Genomic DNA, 11270 nt, shown 5'->3' on the forward strand with positions numbered 1-11270 from the left:
CTCTGCGGGGCCCCGCCCTCGGATGCCGGAGCTAGAAGACCTACGCTTCCGAGGCGCCCCTCCTGGCCGGCACGCTCTGACGTCACATCCGGCGCGGAGACGGCTGCGTCTCCGCACGGTCGGCGGGGCACGCATAGCCGGGCAGTTGGTTCGTGGGCTGTGGAGGCGAAGGACCCTGGGGCTGGTGGGGCCGGCTCAGGGAGGACCTGCCTGGGTGAGGAGGGCACGAGGTGAGGGAGGGAGGGGCTGCGGGCCGCCGTGGCTGCCTTCCGCTCGGCCGCTCGGGACCTGTGGGCGCGGCGTGGGCTCCGCTCACCTGTCCGCGGCCGCCGTCCTCCCCAGTCCAGGATCCTCTCACTGTGCCAGGCCAGTCAGTTCGCGCTCATCCCGTGCCTTCTTTCCCCAAACTTGGATTTTTCCCACCAGGCCCTTCTTCATGACCCTGACCCCCCCATCAGCATCCCCCCTGGCCAATCCAATATGGCCCCCGGTCCCCGGGAGGCTGTCAAGTGTGTTCCTGCCCTCCGCGTGCACCCCTCACCTTGACCCAAGCCCTCGTGCTGATAAATGTGATTATTTGAGTGGAGGCCAACTTCCCCTTTCTCTCTCTTCGACTCCAGGGGCTTTCTCTTGCATACGCTCGCTTGGGCTGGCCAGGGTGTCACTTCTGCCTCCCTGCCCTCCAGACCATGGACGGCTCCTTCGTCCAGCACAGTGTGAGGGTTCTGCAGGAGCTCAACAAGCAGCGGGAGAAGGGCCAGTACTGCGACGCCACTCTGGACGTTGGGGGCCTGGTGTTTAAGGCGCACTGGAGTGTCCTTGCCTGCTGCAGCCACTTCTTCCAGAGCCTCTACGGGGATGGCTCAGGAGGTAGTGTCGTCCTCCCTGCTGGCTTCGCTGAGATCTTTGGCCTCTTGTTGGACTTTTTCTACACTGGTCACCTCGCTCTCACCTCAGGGAACCGGGATCAGGTGCTCCTGGCAGCCAGGGAGTTGCGAGTGCCAGAGGCCGTAGAGCTGTGCCAGAGCTTCAAGCCCAAAACTTCAGTGGGACAGGCAGCAGGTGGCCAGAGTGGGCTGGGGCCCCCTGCCTCCCAGAATGTGAACAGCCTCCTCAAGGAGCCGGCAGGCTTGCAAGAAGAGGAAGTTTCGAGGACTCTGGGTCTAGTCCCCAGAGATCAGGAGCCCAGAGGCAGTCATAGTCCTCAGAGGCCCCAGCTCCATTCCCCAGCTCAGAGAGAGAGCCCCTCCTCCCTCTGTGGGAAACTCAAGCAGGCCTTGAAGCCTTGTTCCCCCGAGGACAAGGAACCTGAGGACTGCAAAGTGCCTCCAAGGCCCTTCGAGGCTGAAGGTGGCCAGCTGCAGGGCGGGAGTAATGAGGTACTGTGCCCAGGGTGCTGGGACTGGGGAGACAAATGGAGGGAATAGACACTTTTTTTGGTATAATAGGGACCCTGGGCTGGGTGTGATGGCTCATTCACGTGAGTGGTTCAAGTGGAGGACGACAGGGATGGACGAAGTCTATTTGTAATCCTAGCACTTTGGGAGGCCAGGGTGGGTGTGGATCACTTGAGCTTGGGAGTTCGAGACCAGCCTGGGCAACATGGCGAGGCCTCATCTGTACAAAGAAAATACAAAAATTAGCCGAGTGTGGTGGCACACACCTGTAATCCTAGCTACTTGGGAGGGTGAGGTGGGAGGATCACTTGAGCCCAGGAAGTGGAGGTTGCAATGAGCTGAGATGGTGCCACTACGCTGTAGCCTAGGCGACAGAGCAAGACCCTGTCTCAAAAAAAAGAAAAAAAATGGACCTTAAGACAATCTCTGGGCCGGGCGCGGTGGCTCAAGCCTGTAATCCCAGCACTTTGGGAGGCCGAGACGGGCGGATCATGAGGTCAGGAGATCGAGACCATCCTGGCTAACACGGTGAAACCCCGTCTCTACTAAAAAAAATACAAAAAACTAGCCGGGCGAGGTGGCGGGCACCTGTAGTCCCAGCTACTCGGGAGGCTGAGGCAGGAGAATGGCGTAAACCCGGGAGGCGGAGCTTGCAGTGAGCTGAGATCCGGCCACTGCACTCCAGCCTGGGCCACAGAGCGAGACTCCGTCTCAAAAAAAAAAAAAAAAAACAACAACAACAAAAAAGACAATCTCTGTTAATGTGGGTTTGGAACGGGCTTTCTCCAAACAAAGGAAGCTGGTGATCTCAGGCTGACCTTTCTGCAAGCCCCAGCTATTCATGGTTGCCACCGTCCTGAGAGGAGTGGGCAGCATCAGGGTTACAGGTGTTTCCCCAGGATAGTGTTTCCATCCGAGCTTCCAGTTCCCCACAAACACAGTCACTTTTCTCTGAATCCAAGACTCAGATGCTCTGCGTTGGGCCCCTGAAGGAACAGTGTCTGATGAAGGGACTTGTCAGGGTTGGGGCTTGGGATGGAACTGGAGCTGGGTCCCTACAACTCCTGCTGATTCATTTGGTGACCCCACCCCCTCCTGCTGCCTATTGTGCTCTAGTGGGAAGTGGTGGTTCAAGTGGAGGACGACGGGGATGGTGATTACATGTCTGAGCCTGAGGCTGTGCTGACCAGGAGGAAGTCAAATGTAATCCGAAAGGCCTGTGCAGCTGAGCCAGCCCTGAGTGCGGGCTCCCTAGCAGCTGAGCCTGCTGAGAACAGAAAAGGTACAGCGGTGCCGGTCGAATGCCCCACATGTCATAAAAAGTTCCTCAGCAAATATTATCTAAAAGTCCACAACAGGTAAACTTTCTGTTTTTCTATTTTCCTGTCTGCCATTCCCGCGTTGGGGGAGGGGTCTTGCACGTCCCACTTCTGGGTGAGGTAGGGGCTGGGGGATCCATCTCAGACCCACATAGTGCCTGGCCTTGGCACACCTCTGGCAATCAGGAAGTGAGAGTCTGCTTTGGGTTAGATTCTTCTTCCTCACTGTCCTGTGAGTACTGTGGTTGGAGATGGGTTTGTGGACATCTTGTCAACAGGTTCCACCCACTGTGGACCTTGACCTTCAGCTGGCCTCTGCGGACAGAATGAGAAACCTGTGGCCCGTGTGCTAGAGCTGAGGCCCAACCTTAGGTGCTTCTGAAGCCCGGCAGTGTGGGCTTGAAGCCTGGCAGTGTGGGCTTTGGGCCACAATGCTGAGCCTTGGGTCAGTGCTACCTGTGTTTCCAGGGAAGTGTTCACTCTGGGGTGTCAGTGGAGTATTAAAGTCCAGTTGTCTAAACCTTCAGTGTCCAGTAAAGTAACCAGGAACTCCAGGGGCTATTAAAATTTTTATTTTTACATTTAGTGGAGACAAGGTTTTGCTATGTTGCCCAGGCTGGTCTCAGACTCCTGGGCTCAAGTGATCCACCCACCCTGGCCTCCCAAAGTGCTAGAATTATAGGTTTGAGCCACCATGCCCAGCCCCCAGGGGCTATTTTATGTTTTTGAGTTGGAGTCTTGCTCTGTCACCAGGTTAGAGTGCAGTGGCACGATCTCAGCTCACTGCAACGTCTGCCTTCTGGGTTCAAGCGATTCCTCTGCCTCAGCCTCCAAAGTAGCTGGGATTACAGGCATGCGCCACCACACCCGGCTAATTTTTTGTATTTTAGTGGAGACGGGGTTTCACCATGTTGGCCAAGATGGTCTTGATCTCCTGACCTTTCGATCTGCCCGCCTCGGCCTCCCAAAGTGTTGGGATTACAGGTGTGAGCCACCATGCTCGGCGTATTTTTTATTTTATTTTATTTTACTTTATTTTTTTTTGAGACGGAGTCTCACTCTGTTGCCCAGGCTGGAGTGCAGTGGCATGATATCGGCTCACTGCAACCTCCACCTCCCAGGTTCAAGCGATTCTTCTGCCTCAGCCTCCCGAGTAGCTAGGATTACAGGTGCCCGCCACCACGCCCAGCTAATTTTTGTATTTTTAGTAGAGATGAGGTCTCACCATCTTGACCAGGTTGGTATTAAACTCCTGACCTCGTGATCCACCTGCCTTGGCCTCCCAAAGTGCTGGGACTCACGGAGTCTCTCCTCTCCACTCACCCAGGCTGGAGTGCAGTGGTTCCATCTCTGCTCACTACAACCTCTGCCTCCCAGGTTCAAGCAATTTTCCTTTCTCAGCTTCCTGAGAAGCTGGGATTACAGGCGTGTGCCACCACACCTGGCTAATTTTGTTTGTATTTTTAGCAGAGACGGGGTTTCAGCATGGTGGTCAGGCTGGTCTTGAACTCCTGACCTCGTGATCCGCCTGCCTCAGCCTCCCAAAGTGCTGGGATTACAGGTGTGAGCCACTGTGCCCGACCATTTTTTTACTTTTTAGTAGAGACGGGTTTCACCATATTGGCCAGGCTGATCTCAACCTCCTGACCTTGCGATCCACCTGCCTCGGCCTCCCAAAAGTGCTGGGATTACAGGTGTGAGCCACTGTGCCCAGCCCCCAGGGGCTATTTTAACTTAGAATTTTAGATTAAATAAAAATTCAGTTCCTCAGATATGTTAGCCAAATCTGAAGTGGTGAGGAACCACGTGGCTCCTGGTGGCTGAATCGGGCAGTGCTGACATAGCACATTTCCATCATCTTGGAGAGGCCCCTTGGGCAGCACTGCTCTGGAGTCCCTTCAAGCCCTGTGGGAATGGTGGCCCAGTGACATGCCTTCCAATCCTGCCACTCCCAGCCAAGACATCACTAGTCTGTCATGGTGTGTTTTTTTTGCCAAGCCAGGTAGGGCGGCACACTAGTAATCACCTGGAATGGGAGCAGGGGAAATCTGTTTGCTGTCCCTGCGCACCGTGTTTGGGGCAGCTGCTGCCAGTGGAATGCTGGGATGACTCCAGTGTTGGGGGGTCCTGGGGCAGCCTGTGTGCTGCTGGATGCTCGCTCTCAAGTACCTTGCCGGGGTAAGACTGGGGTGGTTTCCATCCCTTCCTTGGGCTTCAGCTTGCTGGGCTGGCCCCTGGCCCTGAGAACTGGGAGGGGGTGGCTTCATGAAGTCATTTTGATGGGGGATGAAGATAGTTGCTGTGGAGGAACAGGATGAGAGAGATGCTTGGCCTCTGGCAGGTGGGAGGGGCTGTCGCAGGCTGCACAGGGACTCCGAGGTCGAGTTCATTTAGTTCATTCAGCAGTCTACCAGGTGGCCAGCAAGGCTGTGTGGGTGCTTGGGATGCATTTAAGGGAACTAAATAAAGGTCCTTATGCAGCTGACCTGCTTGCCGGGCAATGCAGGTAACAGATAAGTCCATCTGTCTGCAGTAGATGGTGAGGAAGTGCTGCGGAAAAAAAAAAAAGCAGAGGTGGGCCAAGGGGTTGGCGAGTTGTGGGTTGGGTTCGATTGTGATTTTAAGTAGCCAGGGTCTCGGGAGTCTTACTCAGAAGGTGAGATTTAAGCAGAGACTCAAAGGAGGCAAAGAAGTTGACCGAGTGGGTGACTGGGGAGCATCTGGGTGGAGGGAAGAGCCAGGGCGCCGGGGTAGGAGGATCCTGGGGGCGTGATAGGCAGCAAGGAGGCACATGCCCGACCCAGGTGGCCAGATGACACCCTGGGAGAGAAGCAGGCAAGGGGAGGGCTGCCTCTGCCCTGAGGGGCCTCCCGGGCCCTTTGTCTGAATGGGGAGCACTGGGGATATGTGAGCCAAGAGGTGCTGAGGTCTCACTTAAACTAAAGGGTCTTTCTGGCTCGTGAACTGAAACTTGTGGGGGAGGCAGTCACAGAGCCGGGAGACCAGATAGGCAGCTCCCCTGGCTACCCGGGAGAAGCTGTTGCCGGGCTAGGTGGGGCAGTGGAGTCAGATGAGGATCTGGCCTTGGGTTTGAAGCTCTTGGAAGCCTTGAGTTGCTTCCCTAGTCGTCAGGACCCAAGATCTGCCTCTGTCTTCAGACAGAATGCGGCCAACTGGGCCTCCCCATAGGCCTCTGTGCTGGTCAGATCATGGCAGCCTCTTAGGACCTTTGTGAGCTTCTTGCCACGGCACTCTCCCTTGCGGAGAGTCTCCATGCTGGGAGAGGCTTCTGGGCTTGTCCCTGCACCCTAACCAGCTGGTGTCACCTCAGAACACTTGTTCCCCTTAGAAGGGACCCAGAAAGGGCCCTGGGTGAGGGAGAGATGGGAAACCCTCTCAGCCACCCCACCCCTGTGGCTTCTCCTGGCAGGAAACATACTGGGGAGAAACCCTTTGAGTGTCCCAAGTGTGGGAAGTGTTACTTTCGGAAGGAGAACCTCCTGGAGCATGAAGCCCGGAATTGCATGAACCGCTCGGAACAGGTACTTGGGAGCTGGCCCAGGTACTTGTGGGCAGGGCACACTGGCCTCCCTGTCTTCGTGCCATCCGGGAAGGGCCCCAGGAGACTGAGAGGGGTACAGGGGTACTGTAAACTCAGGAAAGCTGTGGGGTCCTTGGATGTCATCAGGTCCATGCCCTGGTACAGGTGGGACATAGGTCCTGAGGGCGGAAGGGACAGGCATAGGAGGGACTCTGTGGGAGGCATTTGGGGTTGGCCTTTCTAGGCCTCTTGCCCACCTCCACCTTAGGCTTTGGAGAAGGGGAGCCTCTACAGGGAATGGCAGCTGGGAAAGGCCCCCTGGCCACCCCCAGCAACCCCACTGCTGGCTTCTGTGTCAGGGCCCGCTGAAACCCAGACCCACTCTTTCTAGAGGCCTGTCAGCAGCCACTGGGGCCAGGGACTGTGGGTGAGGCCACTCGGACCCTGCCCCCAGTCTGTCTGAGCCTGAGAAGGGCCTGGTATGCGGTGGGCTTGCAGCACTCAGTGACGGTCAGGCCAGGCAGGTTACCTGTTGCCCTCTCCCACCCTAGCATCCCCCCCTGCCCAGGCAGACTCTTCCCAGCAGCAAGCGGAAGCCCGGGCAGAGGCTGCTGTCACAGGCAGAGGCCCCCGCTGATGCCGGCCCTGCTTGCCCCTCACACTGCCAGGTCTTCACGTGCTCCGTGTGCCAGGAGACGTTCCGCCGGAGGATGGAGCTGCGGGTGCACATGGTGTCTCACACAGGGGAGATGCCCTACAAGGTCAGGCTTGGCCTGTCTCTAGGGCCGGGGTGGGTAGCCCCAGGATCCCTCCTGCTGAGCCCTTTACGTGGGGGTGCTATCAGGCACCTCCCTCACAGTAGCTGTCAGGGAGCCTGCCTTCGCTGCCTGTCCAGTACCCCCTTATCTGGGCAGGATTGCTGGCTGCAGCCTCACCTCCAGGGTCCTTATTAGGCCCTTGTTTCTTTCCATGGAGGACAGGCTTGGCATCCTCTGGGCAGCTGAGCCCTGAGGGCCCTCCCTTGCGCCATCCTTCACACCAGATCAGGGTCCTCCCAGTAGCATCTCACTGGGGCCTCCTGTTCCCGCCCTACAGCCCAAGGGTGGGTGGCAGGGTTTCGTGGGTGCAGGCTGCCCTGGAGGTGACTGTGGGCCTCTTTTTCAGTGTTCCTCCTGCTCCCAGCAGTTCATGCAGAAGAAGGACTTGCAGAGCCACATGATCAAGCTGCATGGAGCCCCAAAGCCCCATGCAGTAAGTGACAGGCAGGGCTGGGCATGTTTTGATGCTGGCATGAGCAAGAGTGAGCTGTGCCCAGAGGGGGGAGGGGGCTTGTGGGTCTCTCAGGCAGCCCTTTCCTATTCTCACCCTGGCCCTGGTCCCTCCCTCTGCCTGCCTGGTCTGCCTGCAGTGCCCCACCTGTGCCAAGTGCTTCCTGTCTCGGACAGAGCTGCAGCTGCATGAAGCTTTCAAGCACCGTGGTGAAAAGCTGTTTGTGTGTGAGGAGTGTGGGCACCGGGCCTCGAGCCGGAATGGCCTGCAGATGCACATCAAGGCCAAGCACAGGTGTGTGTCGCCTCTTCACTCCTGGGGCCCAGTCCTGCTGCCAGCCCAGGCTTGCACCGGCAGGGAAGACAGTTTGCTGACTTTTACACAGATGAGTGTGCCCTCGGCCTCCACCCTGAATCTAGTGCCTACAGCCTCTCTGGGGTAGTGGGACCCGAAGGGCAAGCAGCTATGCCAGGCAGAGAGGCTGGGGGCACTTGTTTGAGGCTCAGACAAGCCTCTGTGCCCCCGGGGCAGATTCTGAGCTTCGTTAGTTTCTTGTGATTTCCTGCTCCCAGATTGTCCTGCTCTGGGGTGGAGGTGGTGCCCCTTTCCTAGCACTGCCCAAGCCCTCTTTCCACCAGCCATGCTCCTAGCTGTAGCAGAGCGAAGGGGGTCACTTCCCTTGGTGATGGCCTCTGCCCTATGTCCCCACCCTAACAGGAATGAGAGGCCACACGTGTGTGAGTTCTGCAGCCACGCCTTCACCCAAAAGGCCAATCTCAACATGCACCTGCGCACACACACGGGCGAGAAGCCCTTCCAGTGCCACCTCTGTGGCAAGACCTTCCGAACCCAAGGTGAGGTACGCCCCGCCCCTCCCCTCCCCATCCCCATCCTGAGGCAAGGCCCCAGGCTGAGCTCTTGCGTTGTGCCTGCAGCCAGCCTGGACAAGCACAACCGCACTCACACCGGGGAAAGGCCCTTCAGTTGCGAGTTCTGTGAACAGCGCTTCACTGAGAAGGGGCCCCTCCTGAGGCACGTGGCCAGCCGCCATCAGGAGGGCCGGCCCCACTTCTGCCAGATCTGCGGCAAGACCTTCAAAGGTACCTGGGCGACCCTGGGAGAGCCTTTTCCTGCTCATCTGAGTTGGAGGGTCTCTGAGGAGGAAACGCTCCTTTCTTGCCAGTGAACCTCTCTTGTGCCCCACACGGTAGTGTTGAGAGTGGACCTGCTTCGAAGGCAGGGGTGTCCTGTGCAGTAGTGACCCTGGGTGGCACTGGAGAGCCTGGCAGGGCCTGTGCGGCACTTTTAAACCACTGGCCCCACGTACTGCAGAAAGAACCCTATGCCCATGGCTTGGTCCCCTCCCTTGCTGCCTGTCCCGACCTCCTGCTGGGCTTCCTTGAGGGTCCCGGGGCTCCTGCACGATCCCCTCCGTGTTCTTCTCCCTCCCGCAGCCGTGGAGCAACTGCGTGTGCATGTCAGACGACATAAGGGGGTGAGGAAGTTCGAGTGCACCGAGTGCGGCTACAAGTTTACGCGGCAGGTAGGCCAGGCCCTAGGCCCCTTCCCCTCCCCCAGGATCCCCCGAAGTCCTGAGCTCACCTTCCCTCCAGGCCCACTTGCGGAGGCACATGGAAATCCACGACCGTGTGGAGAACTACAACCCGCGGCAGCGCAAGCTCCGCAACCTGATCATCGAGGATGAGAAGATGGTGGTGGTGGCGCTGCAGCCGCCTGCGGAGCTGGAGGTGGGCTCGGCGGAGGTCATTGTGGAATCCCTGGCCCAGGGCGGCCTGGCCTCCCAGCTCCCAGGCCAGAGACTGTGTGCAGAGGAGAGCTTTACCAGCCCAGGTGTCCTGGAGCCCTCCCTCATCATCACAGCTGCTGTCCCTGAGGACTGTGACACATAGCCCACTTTGGCCACCAGAGCCCACTTGGCCCCACCCAATAAACCGTGTGGCTTTGGACTTGCGTATTTCAGCCTGACAGTCTCTTCTCCAGTGTCCTGGAGTCGGGGAGGTGCTGCCTTCCCACCCATGCCCTCAGGACAGAGTGGTGTCCTGCCCGGTCCTGTGTGGGCCTCAGCTCAGCTGGCAGCTTTCCCTCCTGTCAGGAAACCTCAGCTGAGTGAGGCTTGGATGGGGTTCCTTTGGGGACCAAACCTCTGGCCTTGGCTGCTCTCCACATCTGTATTATGTTCCTTGTTATTGCAAGATTTTACAGTGGGGTCCAGATAGAGCTCTAGTATTCCTAATTTAGAGCTGAGGTGATGCCAGCTTCTGGGGATAGAATTCATTACTAAGGGCCAGGCGTGGTGGCTCAAGCCTGTAATCCCAACACTTTGGGAGGCCAAGACGGGCGGATCACGAGGTCAGGAGATCGAGACCATCCTGGCTAACACGGTGAAACCCCGTTTCTACTAAGAAGTACAAAAAAACTAGCCGGGCGAGGTGGCGGGCACCTGTAGTCCCAGCTACTCAGGAGGCTGAGGCAGGAGAATGGCGTAAACCCGGGAGGCGGAGTTTGCAGTGAGCTGAGATCCAGCCACTGCACTCCAGTCTGGGCAACAGAGCGAGACTCCGTCTCAAAAAAAAAAAAAAAAAAAATTCATCACAAAGCTTCTGGAGTTCAATAGAGGGGTCAGGACCCATGGGGCTCGCCTTGTTGGGCAGAATCAAGGATTGGGCCCAGTTAGTGTAGCTAAGCACGCCTGGGGGCCTGAGGAGGGTGAGGCCCTTCCCTCAAGAGCAGCCTGGTCTGTGTGTCCAGGAGGCTTTGGTTCCCCACGTTCTACAGCTGTGGGGTACTGTGTGTCAAGGAGCAAATGCATGTGGGCCCCAGAGCAGATTGCTTATGTTTAAATTTCTTCCTAAGTTGGCCCTGGGTAAGTTACTGACAGTTTCATTTCTCTACTAAAAATACAAAATTGCTGGGTGTGGTGGCGCATTGGGAGGCTGAGGCACGGGAATCCTTTGAACCTAGGAGGTGAAGGATACAGTGAGCCGAGATTGTACCACTGTATTCCACCTGGGCAACAGAATGAAACCCTGTCTTTAAAAAAAAAAAAAAAAAAAAAAAAAAGCCCACTGTGGTCTCAACACTGATCCCCTTCCCAGCCAAGACACTGGCTTCTCCCTCAGGTTCAGACGGACTCTGCAGATGTGAAAAACATCCTGAGCCAGACAGCTTTTTTGGAATCACAGCCTGGTTTGGGACTGTATTTGAAGGGCTCCACCTCCCCAGGTCCAAAGGCCATCCCATTGCAGATGGGAGTCTCACCACTACCTGTATGTACCGCAACCTCAGGAAGGGCTGTGGGAGCTGGGCCCGGGTCGAGGACAAACAGGCAGAGACCAGCTTTGGAGCAGTTGGAGCAGGCAGGTTTGCCGGGCATCATCCACGCCACAGCATTTACTTCTCAAGCCTTTCCTCTCTTTAAATGGAGACAAGGTCTTCCTGTATTGCCCAGGGTGGTCTTGAACCCCTGGGCTCAAGTGATCCTCCCTCCTCAGCCTCCCAAAACACTGGGATCTCAGGTGTGAGCCACCACACCCTGCCTCTCGGGCATGTCTTTTCCACTGCTTCATCTCTTGCTACAGTCTGAGATGAGAAAGGGCCTGGAAGGCTTTTTAAGACCCTCAGTGTGAGCCCTGGACTCCATGCTGCCTATTCCCCCGACATCTGGCCTCAGCCCAAAGGAGTCCCAGAAGACAGTAGCAGGAGGACAAAGGCAGTGACCCCAAA

At 57.2% G+C, this 11270-nt stretch overlaps 1 protein-coding gene across 1 annotated transcript; it reads left to right on the plus strand.

Moving 5' to 3' along the window:
- The first annotated feature begins 75 nt into the window (after positions 1-75).
- ZBTB48 (zinc finger and BTB domain containing 48) lies at positions 76-9501 on the plus strand. The gene is made up of 11 exons (XM_025363894.1): positions 76-127; positions 621-1379; positions 2514-2755; positions 6147-6258; positions 6926-7018; positions 7422-7508; positions 7666-7820; positions 8244-8380; positions 8462-8626; positions 8981-9069; positions 9140-9501. The coding sequence occupies exons 2-11, from the start codon at positions 690-692 to the stop codon at positions 9434-9436; spliced, it is 2067 nt and encodes a 688-aa protein (XP_025219679.1). The 5' UTR covers positions 76-127; positions 621-689; the 3' UTR covers positions 9437-9501.
- Positions 9502-11270: the final 1769 nt, after the last annotated feature.

This window comes from Theropithecus gelada, chromosome 1 (genome assembly GCF_003255815.1).
Source record: "Theropithecus gelada isolate Dixy chromosome 1, Tgel_1.0, whole genome shotgun sequence".
NCBI classification, from domain to species: Eukaryota; Metazoa; Chordata; class Mammalia; order Primates; family Cercopithecidae; genus Theropithecus; species Theropithecus gelada.